This window comes from Prionailurus bengalensis, chromosome C1 (genome assembly GCF_016509475.1).
Source record: "Prionailurus bengalensis isolate Pbe53 chromosome C1, Fcat_Pben_1.1_paternal_pri, whole genome shotgun sequence".
Classification (NCBI taxonomy): domain Eukaryota; kingdom Metazoa; phylum Chordata; class Mammalia; order Carnivora; family Felidae; genus Prionailurus; species Prionailurus bengalensis.
In genome coordinates this window covers 165,260,427-165,285,630 of record NC_057345.1, presented here as the reverse complement: position 1 = coordinate 165,285,630, position 25,204 = coordinate 165,260,427, and the positions used below count along the sequence as shown (strand labels likewise).

Genomic DNA, 25,204 nt, shown 5'->3' with positions numbered 1-25,204 from the left:
CTGAGCCACCCAGGCACCCCAAATTCTATAAACAATTACTAATTTTAAAAGAAAAAAAGGAGATTCATTTCTAGAATTCTCACTTGCATATAGTAACCGACCACAATAATATTCCCTTTTCAGAACTAACACTGACAAGTCACTCTATAGCAGTAAACACTAATTATTCAATTTACATGAATAGGCAGGACATTGGTTCACAACCACTGATAGATTTGTAAGAAATGCAGTGGGTCTTTCTCTTCAGAGTCCAATGAATCAATCTATTTTTAAACTACATTTAAGAAGACGACTTCTTTTTACATCTACTTTTAAACCTCAGACACGTAAGTTCAATATCTTAAGCACATAACGGTACATTAATAAATGTCTTTGACTCAAAAAAAATCAGGAATTAAGAGAATTAACAATCTTTGAAGGTATGCTAGTTTATGAATTCTAATACAAAGTATGTTCCCAGACATATTTGGGGGGAAAAAATAAAAGTATGCTTATAAAAACTGGCTTCTCTCTATAAATGTCACATTAAAAAACTAATATTTCATTTTTATAAAAACTAATAGTTGACAAAATTATCAGAGATGATAATAGTCTCCAAACAGCAATGAAATTCACCCCAAAAGCTAGAGGATGAAATCTGCTGTCAGACCTAATTCAGAGTTCACACTAACAGCAGGCTTCTTCATGGTCCTTTTCAACAGACTGACTCCTCTCGGCCTCATGCAGACCTAGGGTAAAGGATGAGGTGCACAGCACCAACAAAAGCTTCACCTACATCTGTAAAATAACGTGCATTATAAGGGAAAGGCAGGCCTTCGGGGAAACAACTCTATTGATGTATTTAGAAGACATTTCCATGATGCCAGTATAAAAACACTGCATTCCACATACCTTTCTTCTAATCTTGCAAAGGTGAGAAGAATTTATTTGGGTAAATAAGTACTGGGTAAATAAGTAAAAGTAGTAAATAAGTAAAAACTAAGTAAAAAATAAGTACTGGTAAATTTATTGGGTCAGTAAGTAAAAAAGTATTGGGTCATAGTGTTTTTTAGCTTGAGATAAAATCTTTGTTAAGTACTATAATGCTAGAAATAGCACAGGTCGTCTGAGATAAAATGATCTAAGAATGAAAACTATGTGTGGATAAATGCCTAGACTAAAGCTATTTTTAGGGCATAGCATTTTGAAAGCAAAGTGTACTTCTCATTTTCAATAACCAGTTTGGTTTGTATTTTATTTCTTTTCTTAAAAATACTTTGAGTATTGGCCACTGGGGTGGCTCAGTTAAGCATCTGACTTCGGCTCAGGGCATGATCTCTGGTTCGCAAGTTCTAGCCCCCCATGGGGCTCTCTGCTCTCTGCTCTCAGCACGGAGCCCACGTCAGATCCTCTGTCCCCCTCTCTCTGCCCCTGGCCGGGCATGCTCTCTCTCTCAAAAATAAATTTAAAAAAATATTTTTTCAGTATTATAGATTATGAAGCAGGAAAGCAGAGTACTCATACATCTCTAAATATAAAGATATATATAAAAATCAAGGCAACAAATTAGAAGTAAATAATGTTTTTTGTCACTAGCCTGACTTAAAGTGGAGCCAATGTTGGGGTGCCTGGGTGGCTCAGACAGTTAAGCATCTGACTCCTGATTTCAGCTCAGGTCATGATCTCAAGGTTCATGAGTTTGAGCCCTGCCTTGGGCTCTGTGGTAACAGCACAGTCTGCTTAGGATTCTCTCTCCTCCTCCTCCTCCTCCTCCTCTCTCTCTGTCTCTCTCTCTCTCTGCCCCTCCCACATTCATACGCACTCTCTCTCTCTCTCTCTCAAAATAAATAAACAAACTTAAAAAAAAAGTGGAGCCATTGTTACATCCTTATTATTGCAAGTATCAGGCAAAAGCACACTGAGACATTTATTCGCTGGCACCAATCAAAGACCATTAAAAAAAAAACCTGAGGGCCCTATTTCTTATTTTATGCAAAATAATCATTTTTTCAACTTTTGTTTTTAAGGGCTCCTGGCTGGCTCAGTTGGTAGAGCATGCAATTCTTGATCTCAGAGTCGTGAGTTCAAGCCCCATAATCGGGCATGGAGCCTACTTAAAATAAAGATTTTTTTTAAAAAGTGCTTTTAAAAAAGAATTTTTGTCTTTAAAGGAAGCAAGAAGAAAGCAAGCAAGTTTGTAGGTTCAGAAAATATTAGAAACAAAAAGAACCCCGGATACCATCTAATGCAATCACCACATATTATAGATGAAGTCACTGACACTCAAAAAAGAGAAGGGAAATTTCCCAAGGAAACTGTTAATAAGTGACAAGGTCACAGAAGGATTAGAGTAAAAATTTCGTAGCTCTTAGCCAAGCAGTCTTCTGATTACTCCATGATGCTCTCTGCTTTAAAAATCTACTAGAACAAGATCATTCAAACAAATAAAACATCCCTTGATCACCCCAAATCATATGATGAAAGAGAGTAATACTAGTCATATGATACAATTTAAATAAATGCCTTAAGAGAAAGTGCCATTTTCATCTACTTATAGGAGACTCCTCCCTATGAATGTATATATGTATATATGTATGGTTTGTAGCCTCTATAGTATTTATTTGTCTTTCATCATATCACCTAGGTGATACTTAGTACAGTCATTTTAGGAAACAGGTGGATGAACCACATGGCTTTTCCTCATTTGCCAAGGATAGTAACTTTAGTATTAGATTATTAACATTTTTGGGGCGCCTGGGTGGCGCAGTCGGTTAAGCGTCCGACTTCAGCCAGGTCACGATCTCGCGGTCCGTGAGTTCGAGCCCCGCGTCGGGCTCTGGGCTGATGGCTCAGAGCCTGGAGCCTGTTTCCGATTCTGTGTCTCCCTCTCTCTCTGCCCCTCGCCCGTTCATGCTCTGTCTCTCTCTGTCCCAAAAATAAATAAACGTTGAAAAAAAAAAAAAAATTTAAAAGATTATTAACATTTTTGTATGCATAGCTACACTCTTTTTGTATGACTACATAAAGGAAAAAATGGACAGAACCCAATATAATTCATTTCACCAGAATTCAGAAAGTTTATAAAATTTCTATACAAAAATAATAGAAAATGCGTTAATTAATGGGCTTCAAGAATCTAAAACATGTCTATGTTTACAAATCTAGAAATTCTTTTATGGAGATGTTTTAAAATGTATATTCATAAATCTATAAATGTAGATTATTAATGTAGAATTTTCAGTGTGTATGGAGGCTGTCTTCACAGCTTTTGATAATTATTACCACCTTTAAGAATCGAAGATGAAAAGAAAAAAATGCTTTATACAAGTCATTTCTAAGTTATTTTCACAGTGAGGAGACAGATAAATGTCTCCCTAAAAACAATGTAACTCACTTATCCCAACAATTTATACTCAGTGGATTTACCCATAAAGGAGTGATTCTGTGTTATTACTGTAGCAGCAAAGCCATAATTATAATCCATACCAATTTTAGTTAATATTTATCAGCTTTGTGGCACTATATTTTTATATTAAAAATTATCTGAACCAGGGGCACCTGGGTGGCTCGGTTGGTTGGATGACCAACTTCGGTTCAGGTCATGATCTTGTAGTTCATAGGTTCAAGCCCCATATCCGGCTCTGTGCTGACAGCTCAGAGCTCAAAGCCTGGAGCCTGCTTCAGATTCTGTGTCTACCTCTCTCTCTGCCCCTCCCCTTCTCACGCTCTGTCTCTCTCTCTCTCAAGAATAAATAAATGTTAAAAAAAAATTAAAAAATTAGGGGCGCCTGGGTGGCGCAGTCGGTTAAGCGTCCGACTTCAGCCAGGTCACGATCTCGCGGTCCGGGAGTTCGAGCCCCGCGTCGGGCTCTGGGCTGATGGCTCAGAGCCTGGAGCCTGTTTCCGATTCTGTGTCTCCCTCTCTCTGCCCCTCCCCCGTTCATGCTCTGTCTCTCTCTGTCCCAAAAATAAATAAACGTTGAAAAAAAAAAATTAAAAAATTAAAAAACTGAAAATTACAATTAAAAAGAAATTTATCTGAACCATATTTATTTAAAATTGTACCCTAATCTACTAATACATGACACACAGAAAAGGCAACACTGATTATAAAAAATAGCAGAAAGGCTAAAATCTTAATAAAAAGTATTTTGAAACCTGTTGAAATAAAAATAAAAAAGAAATAATTAGAAACCAAAAGCTTTCAGAGATGACCTTAAGATCTTTGACAAATTAATTATTCCACACTCTCTTCTTCCCTCTGAATAGTAAGAGGACATAGTTTAGAGAAGTGTGTTTAATAATGAATGGATTCATTAATGTTAAAATTTGTTTTCTGAAGTGGAAACAGCACTATGTAAATAAGATTGGGGATATCTGAGATTATGTATTTTCTTAATATTTCTTAATATTTACTGTGACTTTCCACTAACCATCTATGACCGCAGAGTTGAAATGAACAGCCATGTCCGCCCAAAGATTATCAAGTTTACAATTGTTACTTCATAAAACCATGGGAAAAGTCTTCAAAGGGTAAACAAAACAAAAAAATCTAGGTACAAACTGAACTATCACTACAATTTCACCAATACAGAATATTAACAGAGAATTAAGAAAAAAAAAAAAAAAAACTTACCAGATGGAGACATATATTCTGCATTTGCCCTACAAACCACTTTGACAGGCAGGTTACACATTTGCAAAAAGGCCTGCAAGTCAATACAAGTATAATTAGCCTAGTGAAAGTAGATATATATTTGAACAAAACTTTTTACTTATTTTCTAAACTTGAGCAAAAGCTCATAGAGTAACACTTTATTGGAAAAGAATGAATCAATTCAAAGTAAAATACTTGTCCAAACAAAATCAAATGTCATTTCAGTGCTAAAAAAATCAAGGACTTAGACACCAGTAAATGTATGTATGACACTTAGAGCGTTTATACACACTTTAAAAAATGTAAATTATTGGGGCGCCTGGGTGGCGCAGTCGGTTAAGCGTCCGACTTCTGCCAGGTCACGATCTCGCGGTCCGTGTGTTCGAGCCCCGCGTCAGGCTCTGGGCTGATGGCTCGGAGCCTGGAGCTTGTTTCCGATTCTGTGTCTCCCTCTCTCTCTGCCCCTCCCCCGTTCATGCTCTGTCTCTCTCTGTCCCAAAAATGAATAAATGTTGAAAAAAAAATATTTAAAAAAAAATGTAAATTATCCACACTTATTTTATTCCATTAGTTTATATAAGTCAGCAATACTATATATTGGTTTAACCTTCTTTAATAGATGGCTATAAAGTCCAAATTTTACAAGGTATTGCTTAATTCCACTATTCTTTACAGGATCTTCATCTTTGCCTTAGAGGAAAATTCTCAAAATGTTATTTTTGCTACTTCCAAGTTCTCTCTTATATACTCAGTATTCTAATGTGTAGCTTTATGCTTACCAATTCACTTTTTAAAGACATAAGTTGTTGGTTTTCACTTTGTTTACAGTAACAAAAATTTCACAAGCAACTTAAATGTCTAACAATAAAGAACAGGTAAATTATTTACGGTGAATCTAAATCATGTAATGTTATGCAATCACTTTTTAAAAATCACGAATTGTATCTTCACACGAGGCTGCATGAAATAAGTTTATTTCCCAGTCTTCCTTACAGCTGGATGTGACCAATGTCTAAATTCTGGCCAATGGGACTTAAAGTTCTGGGCAACGGCTGGGAAGTTTCTTCAAAAATAATGGATATGACCTCTCCTCTTTTTTTCCTTCCTGCTCACTGGAATATGAAAAGGATGTCTACAGCCACAGCAGTCAAACCCAACCATGAAGCAGAAGCTGAGAGAAGATGGCAGAGCAACAAGGGGAAAGATGCCTAGTTCCTTGGTAATCACCGAACCTAGATTACCTGTGTTTATAAGAAAAAGAAATAAACTTCTATCTTTTCAAGTCTCTACTATTTTGGGTCTTCTACAACTCCTAGCCAAACCTAATTCTAACTAATGCACCAACAATTACTGTGTCTAGCTTTAAACCCCACCTCAACCAACCAAAAGCTGATTCTGTGTAAGTGCACACTGTCATCTAAATACCATAACCTGTGCTTCCAATTTATAATAGTGAACTACCTGACTGACCCACAGGTATAGACCAGGATCAAAATTATGTGGAAGGCTTATTAAAACACAAATTGTTCAGAACGGAAGAATTAGAGACAATAAGTATCAACAGCTCTTTCAACAAGAATGGATGAGAAGAAAAGGAAGAAGGGGATTAGAAGGGTCTTCCTTCTATTAATATGTAGTGGTACTCGATGAGGGAGAAAGGTTGAGCTTGAAAAAAAAAGACAGCAAAAACACACTGAAATGATAAGAAACAGGGAGAACAACAGGCATACAAGATCCATGAGAGGGTAAAAAGGGATGTAAGAGCACAGGTAGAGGGATCTGGTTATTTGTCAGAAAACAGGACAGCTTGCTACTCCAATGCAAGGGGTGGTCAGTGTCAGTGGTAACTTCAAGATGCTGAGCAAGAAGGACAAGAAAATGAGAATGCTCACATCCTGTGAAATGGGAGAAGAAATCATCTGCTGAGAATGAAGGCATAAGGGGATTGAGGCCTTCAAAGAAGAACAAAAAGAATCTGAAATATTATCTTAACATTATCTTCTCAAATGTTTGGATAATATTCCCGTTAACAATTACAATACTCTAAAAATAGTAAATATGGTATATTTTGCTAAACTAAATGTATAGTGGTAACTGTACTAATCTTTATTCCAAAAAGCTGTATTTCACCAAAAAAAATTAAGCAAAATGGTAATGTTCTGCAATCAAAGCCATGTTTCCAGTCTTGTGAATTTTTAACTTTTTTACTTTTTTTTTAATGTTTATTTATTTTTGAGACAGAGAGAGACAGAGCATGAACACGGGAGGGTCAGAGAGAGAGGGAGACACAGAATCTGAAACAGGCTCCGGGCTCCGAGCTGTCAGCACAGAGCCTGACTCAGGGCTCGAACTCACGGACTGCAAGATCATGACCTGAGCCAAGGTCGGACGCTCAACTGGCTGAGCCACCCAGGCGCCCCTACTTTTTTACTTTAAAAAAAGGTTAGCAATTTAGCAATGCTCAATTCACCACAGACCTCAGTTGATGACATAATTCTAGTTAGCCAAAGATTAATTTTACAACATTTACTACAATCAACCTTCATCCTTCATTCAAAAGAAATGTTATAAATTAACCTGCAGTTTATAAGGAAGTCTGATGTCACAAACAGAACATTTTATCCAAATATTAAAAATGCAAACCAGAACATTACCATAACTGTCTTTGAGAATATAAAAACTTTAAATCCAAACCAAGCTTTGATCCAAACAGTATTTCTCCTTTATCTTGTAGGATGGAAGAAAATTTCTGAGAGGTCCCAAAATAGAATTTTCAATTTTCGCTTTCACTTTCAATCTCCTTCTTAGGTTGGAATGATACACCAACCTAAAACACATTTTATTTTCAATTCTGAAATTGCAGTCTGCATATTTTTATTCCCATGTGAATCCAAAGAAAAATGTAGTTTTAATTATAATAAGGAAATTAGGGTAACTCAGCTAACTCCTATTCCTCTGCTGGACACTTTATTCCAAACTAATTCAAGTGATTAATAATATAAAATAATCTGTACCAAAAACTTAGCACATACTATCAGAATAATGTTCAATAACTGTGCTGTCCAATATGGTAGCCACCAGTCACCGGTGGCTATTTAACTTAAATTTAAATTAATTAAAATTCAATAAAATTTTTAATTCAGTTCCCCAGTCACACTAGCCACATTTCAAGTGCCCTATAGCCACATGTGGCTAATGGCTACCATATTTATTGGTATGAACATTTACATCATCACAGGAAGTTCTATTAGACAATACAGATCTACAGCAATGGTAATCAGTACACAGAAGACATCTTAGCAAGACAGGCTGACATCATCTGAAAGTGATCAGGCTAAATATCATAAAAACAATCTGCACAATATGAGAGTGCTCATAAACTCTGCAATTGATCAATCAACTTTTGATGACAGTGACACATTAAGCACCGTAATATTTTCAATTAAAAAAAAACTAAACTAAATAGGGTTTATTCTGAGCAACTCCAACTGATAAAATGATGAGATAAATTTATTAACATGTGAAAACTAAGAATTTAAGAATGAATAAATTAAAACTACAGCCAATAAATATATTTTCTTTGAATGGTAAGGAATTTTTTTTAATTTTTTTTTTTAATGTTTATTATTATTGAGAGAGAGACACAGAGCATGAGCAGGGGAGGGATACAGAGAGGGTGGAGAACAGAATCTGAAGTAGGCTCCAGGCTCTGAGCTGTCAGCACAGAGCCTGACGTGGGGCTCAAACTCACAAATTGCGAGATCATGACCTGAGCCAAAGTCAGTCGCCTAACCAACTGAGCCACCCAGGCGCCCCGAATGGTAAGGGATTTTTTAACACACACACACATATACACACACAGAACCCAGTACCTGACTTCTAAACTCTGAAATTTAATAAGCTTGATGTACTTTCAACACATTAAATAAATTAAATTCATAACATCAAAAAAAATTCATGGAAGCAATGTTGATACATTTTTTTATTTCCTAAAAAATATAAAAAGTAATACCAGATCATGGATAATTAAACATAAAGAACTGAAGTTACACATTTATCTCTGTAATCCTCTAAAAATCTACCAAAATAACAGTGAAGAAATAGAAAACTGATAAACCCAGAAAGACACAAAGAAGGGGAGAGGAGACCAAAGCAGACCAGAAATATCTGCCCATTTTTGTCAGATGGAAAGCAGACTTAGGGCAGAGGAAGCTGAAACCCAAGAGCATGCAGAGGAAAAAAATCAATGTGTCCACATCACAGAAACTAGGAAGATTCCAAAACTGGAGGCACCACGTACCACAGAGGGTGGAGGTGAGGTAAAGGACTAAAAATAAGAGTGGCTGAAAGTGTGTATAAGTATCACACAACTAGTCCACCCCCAACCTGGTAGGAGACAGAGGTCCATTCTCTGAAGAAACCCAACCAGAGAGACTCCTGACTCAAGGCTCAAGCAGCACAGCAGGGCGGAACTGGGTGGGTTGGGGCTGTTACACTGAAAAGAGGAACATGAAGGCAGAGTGTACGCACAGACCAAAGAGACCCACAGCACCCCCTCTCCCCTCTCAGCTCTCACACGCTGGTAACAAATTTGAGTACCTCCAAGATAAGAGAGATAACTATAGAAAAGCCCTACAAATGCTGATATGATAGTAGGGGTGGGAGAGGTTGGGATAGCCGCCAACAAAAAAGGCAGCTCACTGTGCAATCAGTCTACAGTGAAGTCCACACGTCAAAAAGTCCCTCATCTCCCCATCAGCTTTTTAGTGTCTCACTCTTAAATATAAATTGTTAGGACAGATCAATAGATACTTGAGGAAAGCCTCGAACATAAAATACAGAGCCAAAAGAAGCCACAAAAAAGGAACTGACAGGAAACAAAAAATACAGAGAAGACAACTTCAAAGAAAAATTATAATGGTTAATATTTATTTAGCACTTACTAGGCACCAGGTACTTGCATAAGAGCTTTGTCCGAGCGGTAGGTACAACAAATATGCCTCTTTTAATATGGGAACACACAAACATATAAAGAGGTTAAGGGATCTGAACAAGCATACAGAAAGGAAGAAAGGAAAGGAAGGAGGAAAAGAGGGAGAGAAGGGAGAGAAAGAAAGGAAAGGGGAAAAAAGGAAAACGAAAAGTGAACCATACAAAGGACTGAGCAGATAAATGACAATGACATTCAGTGTCTCAAAGAGCAACTCTGAAAGCTCGATGGTAATACAAGGGCTTCAAAAAATCTTGTCAGCCTAAAATTCTACATGCGGCCAACGTATTAATGAAATGTGAAGACAGAATAAAAACAGTACCACATAAGCAATGTCTTTACATTTTTATTGCCCATGTATCCTTTCTCAGGAAGCCAATGAAGAATGTGCGGTACAATAAAAATAATAAACCAAGGGAAAAAAAAAAAGAATACAGGATCCAGAGAATATGGGGATCCAACATAAAAGCAAAAAGAATTCCCTGGATGATGATGAATAGCAGTCATAAGAAAACAGCCCTGCAGCCAACAGAGGAAGGAACTGTTCCAATTAAAGCAGAAGGAACAGGAGTTTCCAAGGTAGTATTTCTGAGAGAAAAGACAAAAAGGATCTGATGTATTTGGCCACTGTGAGGGGGAGTAGTATAGATTAGTCAGAGTTTAAGAGAGAAAACCACTCAAATGAATTAAATAAAACAATTATTAACCCGAGGGGAGGAAAATCATAGAGAAAGAATATCTTCATAGTACACTGAGCCACTCAATTGAGATCAACACTTATATTCTAATTATAATGTAAACACTGAATATTAATTTAATCCAAAAAGTGAAAACACTATTGGGAAGATGGAGGAGAGGGAGGCGAGTTGTAAGAGGTGAATTGCAAAATTTTTAAATGAAGTAGTAACATAAGCATCTTACTTAAAAATACAGAGGTAAATACCTGGAAAAATAATACAGCTAAAAGAAATGAAAGTAGTTATCTCTGGATATCCAGATTTGGGATAGGAAAAGGATAGGACAGTGGACTGTTTTTATTTGTGACAAGCCTCTCATATATTACTTACTGGTGGGAGTGTAAATTAATCCAACCACCTTGAAAATGTTTGGTCATTTCTACTAAGCACATGACTACCCTATCAGCCAACAATTCCATTCCCAGAAATATATCAAAAAGAAACAAGGCATATAGCCACTCACATACACATATATAAAAATGCTCTTAAGCAGCTTGATCCTAATAATCCAATACTGGGAGCAACTCAAATGTCTATTAATATTAGTAGCCAACTTGAATCTAAAATTCCTAACTCCAGGGGTGCTGAGTGGCTCAATCAGTTCAGTGTTACGCATCTGACTTCAGCTCAGCTCTTGGTCTCATGGTTCGTGAGTTAGAGCTCTGCATCGGACTGTTTGCTATCAGCACAGAGCCTGCTTTGGATCCTCTGCCCCACCCCCCCCTCAAAACTAAACATTAAAAATAAATAAATAAAATACAATTCCTAACTCTAAGCTAAAAAGGGTATACAATGTCACCAATTGCTATTATGAGAAAGGAAAAAATATACAAGGATTATATATTTTTCTTGACTCTGAATTCTTTACAAAGAGCATTCACTGAGAATTTTTAAATCAGAGAAATTCCAGAAACAGTCCCAGAAGATGATACCTACAATACTCCATAAAGATTCTAAATTCTCTGTCTTCAATTATTACCTCTGAATCATATCTTCTGGGAACCATGGCTCAGATCTTTTTGCAAAAACTGGTCTTGAAGAATAAAATTTATTTGCATACAAGTGAAAGTGAAGCCAAAAGTATAGAGAACAAAAAAAAATCTGTTATCAGTCAAGTAGACCATTACAAATACCTTAAATCCTAGATTCAAAAGTTGTTATTGTTAATAATAATGCCATTTCTTTGATTAGATTATAAGACTAACATTTTAAATGTTGGGAAAACCTTTTCAAATGTTGTACATAACAGAGTATCAGGAATACAGACAGGGATCCCATTACAGTAATCTTTCAGTAACATGGTGACAAGCTTCTGATTCTTCTCACTTCTCATTTCAGATTCCTCTGTCTTCTAAAACTAGCGTTTACTCTTGTAATTCCCAATTATATGCCAGATAATGATTATCAGCTCAATAAATAAATGAACAAACATGAAAATCTCAACAATACATCAAATTACAAAATGAAGACTAAAGAAGTCTAAAACTCAGTAAATCTTCTAGTTTTCCTCCTATGTGAATTTTTTTGATGTAGCAACAGAAACTCCTGATAATAAAAACATTTTTTAAAAGTCTGCTTAGTCATAACATAAAATTTATATTTAACCACTAGCTGGAATATGAATCAATGCAGTTTTCTTGAAGGGTAGCTTAGCAACATCTATGAAAATCCTAAATGTACATATCCTCTGACCCCACAATTGTATTGTTAAAAATCTATCATATGGACATATATGCCTAAACTCATGTAAGATATATGTTAGGATATTCATGCCTAATCCCTACTTATAGTATAATTATACTATATTTATAATATTTATACTTACAATAATAGCCTAATACCCACCAATAAGAGACTGATTCAGTAAAACTGCGGTGAATCCATCAATGGAATATTTGTAGTCTTCAAAAAAGAATGGTGCCCCAAAACCTATAAAAAACCTATAAAACTCAGGGCAACGGAGTGGCTCAATCAGTTAAGCATCCGACTTTGGCTGGGGTTTGATCTCATAGTGGGCTCAAGCCCCATGTCAGGTTCTGTGCTGACAACTCAGAGCATGGAGCCTGCTTCAGATTCTGTGTCCCTCTCTCTCTGCTCCTCCCTCCACTCCTGCACACTCTCACTCACGCTCTCTCTCTCAAAAATAAACATTAAAATTTTTTTAAAAAGAACTTCTCAAACTCAACACCCAAAAAAATAAACCAGTGAAGAAATGAATAGATATTTTTCTAAAGAAGACATCCAGACGGCTGACAAACACATGAGAAGATGCTCAACATCACTCATCATCAGGGAAATACCAATCAAAACCATGAGATACCACTTCACACCTGTCAGAATGGCTAAAATTAACACAGGAAACAACAGATGTTTGGAAGGATGCAGGGAAAAGGGAACCCTCTTACACTGTTGGTGGGAATGCAAACTGGTGCAGCCATTCTGGAAAACAGTGTGGGGGTTCCTCAAAAAGGAACGTTACTCAGCCATCAAAAAGAATGAGATCTTGCCATTTGCAACAATGTGGATGGAGCTAGACTGCATTATGCTACACAAAATAAGTCAGAGAAAGGCAAATACCATATGATTTCACTCATATGTGGAATTTAAGAAACAAAGCAAATGAACATACAGAAAGGGAAAAACAAAACGAAAGGAAAGCAAACCATAAGATACTCTTAATGGCGAACAAACTAGGGTTGATGGAGGGAGGTGGGTGGGGGGTGGGCTATCATAACAATAAGGACACTTGTTATGATGAGCACTGAATGTTATAAGTAAGTGATGAATCATTAAATTCTACTCCTGAAACTAACATTACACTATATGTTACCTGACTAGAATTTAAATAAAAATTTGAGGAAAAAAAAAGAATAGAGTTGCTCCTCAACCCAACTTCTTATACTACACTCCAAAAGACATTTCTCATCTGGAATCTTCTGTATGGCTACTGAATGACATGAGACAACATACACCAAATGCAAAATTGCTTTTTGTGTTATTTTTCTTCTAAAGGGCCGGGGTAAAACATTAAAACACAGCTCAATAAGGCCTACAAAAGGCTAATTTATTTGGTCCAATGCATAGCTTCCTGTGAACTAACTTGATAGGAAGACACAATTCTAAATATCTAGAAGAATGAGTGGAAAACATTTATGCATTCATCCCCATACTCAATACATATTTACTGAGCAGCTACTATATATCACAACTGTTCTAGGCACGAGAACAGAACAGGGACCTTAAAGTCTCGGCCTTCACTGAGTTTACATTCTAATGGAGAGAGATGATATGCAAATAAACCTGAAAATATGTATGGTGATTCCTGCTATTTAGAAATACAAAGCAGTATGAAGGTATTGCTATTATAAGTAGAGTGGTCAGATGAGGGCTCACCAATAAAGTAACATTTGGGCATAAACCTGAAGAAAGTTAGGGAGCCAGCCATGTTCAAAGGCACTAAAACAGTCTTATGCTTCTACTGGTGTGTCTGAGGGACAAGACCAGTCCGACAATGCAGATTAAGGAAGTGAGTGGTAACAGGGAACATCAGAGACAACCAGGAGATCATGTAGAACTTACAGATACTTGTAAGGATTCTGACTTTTACTTTGCATGAGAAGAACAATTACAAGAAGGTGCTCAGCTGAAAACTGCTGGAATCTGACTAATGTTTTAAAGGATTATAAGCAGTTATACAGAGATTAGATTGTAGACAGTAGAAGCATAGAAGCAGAAGCACTTAGTTAGAAGGATTCTGGGGTGCCTGGGTGGCTCAGTCGGTTGGGCGTCCGACTTCGGCTCAGGTCACGATCTCATGGTTCACGGGTTCAAGCCCCGCATTGCGCTCTGTGCTGACAGCTCAGAGCCTGGAGTCTGCTTTGTGGATTCTGTCTCCCTCTCTCTCTCTGCCCCTGCCCAGCTCATACTCTGTCTCTCTCTCTCTCTCTCTCTCTCAAAAAAAAATAAAACATTAAAAAAAAGAAGAAGAAGGATTCCGCAATAATCTAGGCAAGAAATGGTGGTGGCCTGGATTAAGACAGGAGTGCTAGGGGGGACAAGAAGTCGGATTCTGGCTACATTTTTAAACTAGGGCCGAAAGGGTTTGCTGACAACTGGATGTGGATATAGGAAAAAGAGGACTCCAAAGATGGCCCAAACTTTCTGACATAAACAACTACAACAATGGAAATGCCATTTACCAAAATAGGAAAAAGTGCAGGATGAGAAGGTTTTGGTGAGAGAAGGGAGACTTAGGAGTCTTTAGATGGACTGCTCTAACATCACTTCCTTGTCAAACTTTTCTGACAGGCAATGACTAGGAAACAACTCTATTCTCTTTTCAAAGACCTGGTCACGAAGGCAGTTATACGCTTTGAAACAAGATAAGCAGATTCTACTGAAATGTTGAGAAGCCCAACCTTAAAGGCCACCCACACCCTTTTCTTTTGTGGACAGAGGTGACAGAAGTACCTACAAATCAGTATAATCTTTGTCAACACTTTCCTGCAAGGATGGTAATATTGAGGTGTTAAGAAACGGGTAGAGCTATAGTTATTTATGCAGAATAAAAACACAACCAAGGATAGTTTTTATCTTTGATCTCTTCTGTTCCCTGCATCTATAGCCCACCAAGTTTACAAAGTGAAAAGTCAATACCCAAAGTATAAAAAGAACAGACATAAGTCAACACAAAAACACCAAATAATCAGATTAAAAAGTGAGCAGAGGACCTGAATAGAAATCCTTCCAAAGAAGACATACAGATGACCAACAGACACATGAAAAGATGCTCAACATCAGAGAAATGTATATCAAAACCACAGTGAGATTTATCACCTTTACACCTGTCAGAATGGCTAGTATCAAAAAGACAAGAAATAAAAAGCACTGGTAGGGATGTGGAGAAAAAGGAACCTTCATGCACTATCGGTAGGAATGAAAATTGGTGCAACCACTATGAAAAACAGCATAGAGATTCCGATCCAGTCATTCCATTACTGAATATTTACCCAAAGAAGGCAAAAACACGAACTCAGAAGATATAGATATGCCTATGTTCACTGCAGCATTATTTATAGTAGCCAAGATATGAAAGCAACCCAAGTATCCGTCGATGGATGAAGAAGATGTAGTGTTTGTATACACACACACACACACACACACACACACACACACACACACACACACCATGGAATATTACTCAGCCATAAAAAGGAATGAGATCACTTATATGTGGACTCTAAAACACAAAGCAAATGAACAAACAAAAAACCAAAGATTCCCACAAATACAGAGAACAAATTGACAGTTGGCAGAGGGGAGGAGAGGAGGGGGATGGGTGAAGGAGAGTGGGAGATACAGGCTTGCAGTTATGGGATGAAAAAGTCACAGGGACAAAAGGTATAACACAGCATTATATGGTGCTGTACCTTATGGAGAATTACGAGCCTTCGGGAGATTTAAATTAAGTACACAGGTCGTATAATTAATATAAGGTAAGCAGAATAATATTAATGAGAAAATCCAACAAAACAAAACATTTCAAAAATTACGCATACCTAGTTGAACTCTTTGTTCCCAAAGACATATACTAAAAATATCTCAGAAAGGATCTGGAAGGGCAAACTTAATGAAATTAAATTTAAAGCTGAAAAAAATCATCAATTTCTTTCACAGAAATAAATATGATGCTATCTGAAAGGAGAAGGAAAACAGAATCTGCAATATTAAGAAACCTGAAATATCAAACATCTTTTAATTGCATTAGGTTAACAACAACAAAAAACAAACAAAACAAAAGGGCAAATAAAAATATTCAGTTCATAAAACTATGAGAAGGGAAACACAGCTAGCCAACAACAGGCCTGCCCTGGCTACTACATTTGCACAGGGAGGACGCTGCCTCATTGACATTCTGTCCTACCATCATTTAGAGGAAGGTGACTTTCTGTTGCTGACTCATACACCATACCAATGACTGGGGGACCATTAGCACATTCCCACTCCTTAATTGTCACTGGTTAAGTGCCTAGCATAACCTAATGGATCCTAACAGAGTACAGACTTAAGAAGCATACTGTTTGAGAAGACTAGAATGCCTTTTGAAAAATGAAAATCCTCTGCATCAATTTTAAGAATCAGTATAGACAGAACAGTAAGACTTAACAAAGCAGATGCCTCCCAGCAAGCCATCTCTGGGCAGGATCTGTTAAAGAAAGGTCCTTTACCTGATAAGCTTTTTTCTTCTTTTTTTTTTTTTAATTTTTTTATGCTTATTTATATTTGAGAGAGACAGTATACGAGCAGGGGAGGGGCAGAGAGAGAGACAGAGACAAGAATGTGAAGCAGGCTCCAGGCTCTGAGCTGTTAGCACAGAGCCCGAAATGGGGCTCAAACTCACAAGCCGTGGGATCATGACCTGAGCCGAAGTCGGACACTCAACAGACTGAGCCACCCAGGCACCCCAAAAAGTACTTTTTTAAAAAAATAAGATAAAGAGTAAATATATGATTTCTGGTTTACAGTACATACCTTATATAAAATCTTTTAAACAAGGCAAAAACAACTGAATGAAGATGTTTTGATATTGACATAAACGCTTACTTTATGAATAATCTTTCAAAGTCCACACACTGACAAAACTGATAAATTATTGATAACAGGCCTCCCCTCCAGACTGTAAGCTCTATTAGCACACACTGACCATGTCTATCTTGTTCACTGCTTTATCCTCAGCATACTATAGGTTCTCATGTAACACTTGCTCGAGGAATAAGCCATAGATATGCACAATAAATACAAACATACCGAAGTTTGTAGAAAACTAGTAAACTACAACAAAGACTAGCATTTTGTTATTTTATGGAACCAAAGATTACTGCATTAAAAAGTTAGATGTAACTCCTGTTAAATTCAGAGTTATTTTTTAAAATCAATAAAATGACAAATATCAGTAAGCAGATATTGTTTTAGAAAAATAGTTACAGGAATTTCACTTAAAAAACATTATCAGAGGGGCGCCTGGGTGGCGCAGTCGGTTGAGCGTCCGACTTCAGCCAGGTCACGATCTTGCGGTCCGTGAGTTCGAGCCCCACGTCAGGCTCTGGGCTGATGGCTCGGAGCCTGGAGCCTGTTTCCGATTCTGTGACTCCCTCTCTCTCTGCCCCTCCCCCGTTCATGCTCTGTCTCTCTCTGTCCCAAAAATAAATAAAAAAACGTTGAAAAAAAGAATTAAAAAAAAAAATTATCAGAAACCACAATTCAATGAGCAGAAAAAGCTTTTAAATAGAGCAAATCTGGTACCAAAACCATGAAAAGCTAATGAAAGCACGTATGAAGACAGATCACAACAGAGAACAGATCTTCCTTAATACAACTCTCACCTGAAAACTACCTTTGGAATATTTGACTCAACTTTAGATACATCAACACCTGAGAGCTGTAGGAAAAAAATCAAGTTCAGAAGGAAAGCAACAAATAAAGATAAACAGAATAGGAAAAGATACAAGTTCTCCCTGTTAGAATTAAATATAAATAAAAGTTGTAAGGTCAATATTAAGCAGAAGGAGCGATAAACTAGTCAAAAGGCACAGAAAGAATAATTCTTACAACCCAAGAACCTAAAGCAACACCAGTTGCATATTTGGCACTCAACGAACAACTTGGGAATAAAGAAAGGAAACTACTTTTTTGTTTGTTTGTTTTGAGCTCCTATAACGAGTATTTTAAAGTTTTATATTTTACAGATAAAGATTCCCAATTGAGAAAAATAATAACAACAAAAGCCCACCAAATTTTAAATTCTTAGGATAAGCTAAATCGTAGATGTCAGGGATCTAAAATGTATTCATTTTGATAAACTAACAGTAACTCCATATTGGATCATTTACCAATAAACAGCACCAACTATTTTCTTTCCGCTTCACTATTCCAAAAACAAAATGAACATTTACTTGTCTTACAAGTTAAATACACAAGAATACTCTTTGCGTTTAAGCAATAAAATCAACATTGCTTGCTCATAAAAATATAAAAATAAGGGCGTCTGGGTGGCTCAGTTGGTTAAGCATCCGACTTCAATTCAGGTCATGTTCTCACGGTTCGTGGGTTGAAGCACCACATCGGGCTCTGTGCTGACAGCTCAGAGCCTGGAGCCTGCTTCAGATTCAGTGTCTCCCACTTTCTCTGCCCCTCCCCTGCTCGCACTCTGTCTCTGTCTCTCAAAAATGAATGTTAAAAAAATTTTTTTTAATAATATAAAATTTTAAGGAATTGTTCTTAAGTTTTTAAAAGATCAGGTGCTTTATACTGATTAATATTATGGAACTTAAGGGATTATAAACATAGCTTCTAAATGTATATAGATCACATTAACAAAGTTACCAAATTCTAGATAGGGAAAAGCAATTTTCAGTGTAACCATGTAAAGCTATCCTTAGCAGACCTCCGGTTTTCTTTCTTAGGACAAAGCTTCTATTCATTTCATAATTAAATTTGAAATATTTCACGTAAGAATTCCCTACGGACTATTCGAAAGCATGCAATACCATTTTCAGGGCACAAAATGAAAATGGTTCTGATTTTTAATTCATATCTTGTTTTACCAGGACACAAAAGAAAATCTGTGACAACAACCAAAGAATTATTTTCCCCCTTACTGAAGAGGCATGTTTTAAAATTAAAAACCATGAACAAATCTACCTACAAAATAATTCATTTTTTATATCAAACAGCTGCAGACCCTGTAATTGAAATAATGTATCTAAGGTTACAAATGAAAAGTGTTAGGTATCATTCTTGAAGTGACAGATTAAGTTCCTAATCCAGTTAAAGTAATAGCCATATTTGTAGTTTAACATAAATTAAGACCTTAATTATATTTGTGACTATTTTAAACAAAATAACAAATTTCTTTGTACCTGAGAATGTAATTTATAGCAAAGCCAGGTTCATTTTCCAAACCAATCTATTTCACACTGCAGAAGTACTCTGGTATAATGGTATAATGTAATTCTTGTTGTAGAATGTTGAAAGAGTAGATACACTAAGAGCACAGAAGAGGTTTGAAGATAAATGAAGATGCTATTCATTCAAGGGTAATTTCATCTTAGAACTATATGAAGGATGTTTCGTTCACACAGGCTAGTCTATGGCCTCAAATTTAAGTGTATTTTCAGCTCAAATATAATGCTGCTAGATCGATTATGCTGATACCGTGTATCTAATAATGAAGAATTCTAGCCTTTTTCTATTTAAAAATAGACTGCCATTTTTTCATCTTACTGCTAGGTCTTCATTGTTCTGCTTAATAGCAACAAATTTTAAAATCCGCTTGCTATTTACTTTTTAAACAGAAAAGTATATGGTTGACATTCTAACTTGCAATCTCTCCTGACTGCAGGAAAGCGCATTTTTGCTAAGTTAAAGAGATACTTAGGTTAGCAAATCATTACCCTACAAAACCATTTTATTTCACTAATTACTAAAACTGACAACTCTAAAAGCCACCTAACTGTATTCTGAATATACTTCACTCTCCCAAATCCTGTAAGACTAATTTAAGTGTTTTATGTATACCACACCATTCATATGCTGAGAAATTAATACTGAAAATGTTTTTAATTTGCTAAATTCTGTTTGTAATTTCAGTTCAATTTTAATCACCTCGATTTAAATTATCTTTTCTGAAGGTCGCATTTTATATACTTAAATCCTTAAAAGCATAAATCACCAAAATACTTTAATACTCCTGGTCTATAAAGGTGATATGACATTCAATCTGAAGAATTTAAATTCAGTGATATCAAGGAAGCATCCTGTAGCCTCCATTTTTCTCATTTTAGAATACTGAAAAGGATTTCACAAGTCCCCTTATGTAACAAACGTTCCCTAAATTCCCTCTATCTCTAAGCTTTCCTCCCCCCCCCCACCCTTCTAATCTTGAAAGAAAATATAGAAGCCTCATTTTGCAGCAGATGATTCAAGTGGGAGAGATAAACAAATGTCAAAAAACTTTAAGATGCATCTATTTAAAGAATGTTTTTCATAAAAGTGTCCTCTTAATTCTCTATTAAAATATATCCACTGGTGTCATCTTTGTCAGGTTTGAACTGACACCTAAAAATTGCATACAACCATAGCCAACTTGTTTAAGGGAAAAAATCTATCCAACCAAACTGAAAATTCAAAATCATTTCCTCTACAGCTGTCAAGGTACGCTGTCCACGGTAGCCATCTGAATGCCATGACATGTTTACGGTGGCTCTATTTTCACAATCACTGTTATTTCTCCAGTAGATGGACTCGCGGTCCAAAGGAGAGAGAGCTACTCCTTTCTCCTGCTCTTCCCAATCACTACATGAGGATATTATCATTTAACTGCTAATTAATATGCCCACCTAAAAGGCATCATTTGCTAAAAGGAAAAGGCAAGGGTCAGCTAACAATTCATCAGCAGATCTGACATGTTAGTGTTCGTGGCCCAGAATTAACAGGGCCTATAAAAATGTCGACTTTTTAAAATGATACAACATATTCAACAGAAAGAAAACAGGTGGGGGTTTTTTGTTGTTGTTGTTTTTTGTTTTGTTTTGTTTTTCTGTTGTCTTACCTTTCATTTTTAGGGACAGAGTATTTATCCACAAAAAAGTAGGGAAAAACTAGAAAATTAAGTAGAATAGTGGTATTTCCCTTAACCGGGCTTAAATGTCATTCTTACAGGAAGTGAGTATACAAACTAAGTGAAGTAAAAAAGCAGCATTCTCTTTTATGCAGCGTTCTAATAATGATCATCAGTTTGAGACACTCCAAAAATAAATTCAAACTTTTACAATAGAGTAAGCCATACAAAAAAGGAAAACAGGTTTCTTTTTAAATTGGATTCATATACAATAAACAAAATCCCTTCTAAAACTTACTAGAAAGTAACATTTTATTATATGCATTCACAAAATACTTATTTATGAATCTTTGTAGTCAAAATAGGCTCTAATTCAACATTCAACATCATCTTGTACTTCTACTGCTATTTCTATTGCTTTCACTGTCTTCAAAAGAACTTCTCGTTTGTTATTTGACTTGAGTGAGCTTCACAATAACTCATAGGTAAGACTGCGTTTATCACATTTCAGGGATCCAAAAGCTGAGAGACATTTATTTTTCACATCTTAATGTAATCTATAAATTGCAAGATACAGCTTGCTAAGAAATGTCAGAAGTGATTCTTGAATTAAATGGCCACTTATTTTTGGATAAAAATTCAAAGACCTGCATCACTGGACTGGACTGCTATGCTACAAAGTGTTAGGAGCATGGATTCTTGACTCCAGACTCCCTGGGTTGGCACTCCCGCCCTGCTAAGTACCACCTACGTAAGTTTGAGCCACGGGCTTTAACTTCTTAATTTGTACAATGGCAATAATAATACTACCTACCTCCTAGAGTTGCTGTGAAAATTATCTCTGATACCTGAGGTACATTTAACAAGACCTGGCACATGGAGTAAGTGCTGTGGAAACTTTAGCTTCGGTTATTATGGTTGTTCTCACTAACATTGCCTGCAGGATGCGGATTACAATAGCACTACCTCATTTAGTTGTTGTAAGGACTGAATGAGTTAGTAAGAATTAAGTGCTCAGCATAGTGACGAGCACGTGGCAGGTACTCAGCCAATGCTGTTGCTGTGGGTTACCTCCACGATTTGTGGGCTCTGTGACCTTGGGCAAAAAAGCTTTCCTTCGTTTCAGTTTCCACATCTTTAAAAATGAGGTTCCTAAGAGTACCTTCCACTAGGGTTATGGGAAGGACAGAATGAGATACTTCACATAAAAGCTCTCAGTAGAATGCCTTCATCAATAAAAGTATTCAATACTTTTAAAACAAATCTTATTCGGTATTGTTTTAAAAACACATTGTTTGAATTAAAATATTCAGTATTAATAATTTGGACACAAACTCATATGTGTCAAAAAAAATTCTTAAGCCTAACATTGATTTTAATTACTCGGGTGTGGTTGGACATCATAAAGCCTACAAACTTGCATTCCTCCTGCTGACATGGATTATATACACTCCTATCAATGAACAGGAGAGAAAGAAATAATAACCAACATTAGCTGCGTATTTACATTACGCCAAGTACTTTTCTAAGTGTTTTTCCTATATATTAACACATTCAGTCCTCATGACCTCCAATAGAATAGCTTCTATTGTAACTCCCTTTTACAGATGAGGAAACTTGAAACAAAAAGTAATGTTTAAGGCATGCTGTATTTGGAAGAGACCAACTGCTCATTTCACTTGTACATAGCATATTCCAAATCAGTAAAGACCTAAACTTCTTGAAGAAAATAAGACGTTTTTTATAGAAAACTTGCAGGGGAGTTCATATGTATTTGCTTACTGTATTTCTAGACATGTGCTGTTCCATACAAGAGCCATCAGCTACATGTGTCTACTGAGCACTTGAAATGTGGCTAGCACAAATTGGGATGTGCTGTAGTTGTAAAATAGACATCAAATCTTGAACTGAATATAAACAAAAGTAAAACATCAGGGGAGCTTGGGTGGCTCAGTAAGTTAAGCGTCCGACTTTGGCCCAGGTCATGATCTCCTGTTTCATGATTTCGAGCCCTGCATTGGGCTCTGTCCTGACAGCTCAGAGCCTAGAGCCTGCTTCAGATTCAGATTCCCTCTCTCTGCCCCTTCCCCACTCACATTCTGTCTCTCTCTCTCTCTCTCTCAAAAATAAACAAACATTAAAAAAAATTCAAAAAACAAGAAAAACCTCCCATTAACAAATTTTGAACTGATTACATGTGAAAATGATAATATTTTGATACACTGGGTTAAATAAAACATTATTAAAGTTAATTACATCTGTTTCTTTTTATCTTTTTTAATGGGACTATTACAAAATTTTAAACCACGTATGTGGCCGACTTTACATACATTATACATCTATCAGACAGTGGTTTGGGTTTAGGAAGTGAGACAATAGTAACAGAATTATTATCAAAGTTCTTTTCCCAAACACACACACATAGATTGATGTATATATAGATATACATACGTATATACTGCTACACACACACACACACACACACACACACACACACACTGCTCATGAGAACCAGAGGAACATGCTACACTAATATGTCACTATACTCAACATACAAGATTGTTATATGACTAGGCAAACACTTCAGGTAACACCAAAATTTGTGAATGAGGGGGGAAAGAAGCAAATCTAAGAGGAAATATCAGCCATGGGAAAAAAATTTATTTTCTTTTAAACTGAAATCATAAGGGTTCCTTTAATCAAAAAAGATCTGACCACTTAGTTCCAGGAATATAATAAATGCCAAGTCTATGTGGTAGGTAAAATTAAAATTTCCTGATGGCTTAACTGGCAGACTATTAGAATATCTGATGCTTTATATCTGGTATCTTCTAGAAATATCCAGTTTATGGATACCTGTCACATTGTTTTCATCAATTTTACACATTTAACTGATTCCTCTAAACGGATACTGGTCCACTATATAGAAGAAAATTACTCCATAAAGTTTACATCAGATATCTGGAAAAGTCACATTTATAGTCATGGCTACTATCAGCTGTCAAGTCAAAGAATATTGGAGAAAACCAAGAATTTTTAATATATGCTGGTTAATTTATCATCTAAGTGACATATGTAGGATAACAAAAAAATTGAAATGCTTAAGCAAAATTCTGCATTTTTAAAAGGTTCTTTTTTTCTGGCTTTATATTTAATTGCAACTATGATTTAAAAAACCATGGTTAAAGTAAATTAATAGGAACCATAAAAACAGAGTTACTAAATAAAGTACACACTAAGATTTCTTTTTTTCTTCCCTTCCCCAGATTATTTAAAACATTTTTTTTAATGGTAATATACTGGTATCTTGGTTTGCACTGAAAACAAGTTAATTCCAGGGTTTCTCAACATTGACACTATTTTCACTTGGGGCTGGGTATTTCTTTGTCATGAAGGGACTGTCCTGAGCATTGTAAGATGTTTAACAGCATCCCTGGCATTTACCTAACAGATGCCAATTGCACCATCCCCAACAGTTAGGACAACCAGAAATGTCTAAACACTGACAAATGTGTTTTGTGGAGTAGAAATTTCTTTCAGTTGAGAACCCCTGGTCTATTCCTACTCAAAATACCTTCTTATTTGGTAAAAATTACTTCAATAATTTTAGGGGCTCTTCACAGGGGATCTCCAGATAGCCTCAGCAAGATCAGTAAACCCTGCAACCACGTGCAGAATAGTCTAGGTATGTTTCCATTTGTGTATGCGCTCTGGCATGTTTTCTGAGAAATGTTTTACAGTTTTCATCAGGTCCTGAAAGAGTTATCCCAAAAATGGCAATGAAAAAAAAAGGGTTAAGAATTAGTGCTTCAACTAAAAGATTCACTGTGTCTTGAAGCTATTTTTTCAAAGAGAAACACTGAAAATACTATTTTATACACAGCTAATAATTTGCTTGTGCTATCAGTTATCAGGCACCACACTTACAAACCTTTCATTCAACAAACACTTACTGAGTATATCCTGTATGCTAGGCACTATGTTACTTATTAAGTATCTGAAAGCTAAACTTAAGTTCTCCCTCGCCAAAAAAAGAAAAAACAAGATTAACAGCAGCATAAAGTCTGTATTTATTGCATACAATCACCGAGAATTTCTGCTTCTCTAAAGTGAACATAAGAAAAAAATACACTAGTTATAAAACTAGTATCTAAAGATAAAATAAAGGTAAATAAATAAAATAAATGTAATTTACTTTTTTGGTAAAAAGATTTAAAGTAAAT

At 36.1% G+C, this 25,204-nt stretch overlaps 1 protein-coding gene across 1 annotated transcript in view; it reads right to left on the bottom strand.

Moving 5' to 3' along the window:
• MTX2 (metaxin 2) overlaps positions 1–25,204 on the bottom strand; it is a 65,433-nt gene that overhangs the window by 15,398 nt on the left and 24,831 nt on the right. Inside the window, exon 4 of the mRNA XM_043577123.1 lies at positions 4,616–4,688. Within this exon, the coding sequence (XP_043433058.1) occupies positions 4,616–4,688 (73 nt within the window). The remainder of the gene's footprint in view (positions 1–4,615; positions 4,689–25,204) is intronic.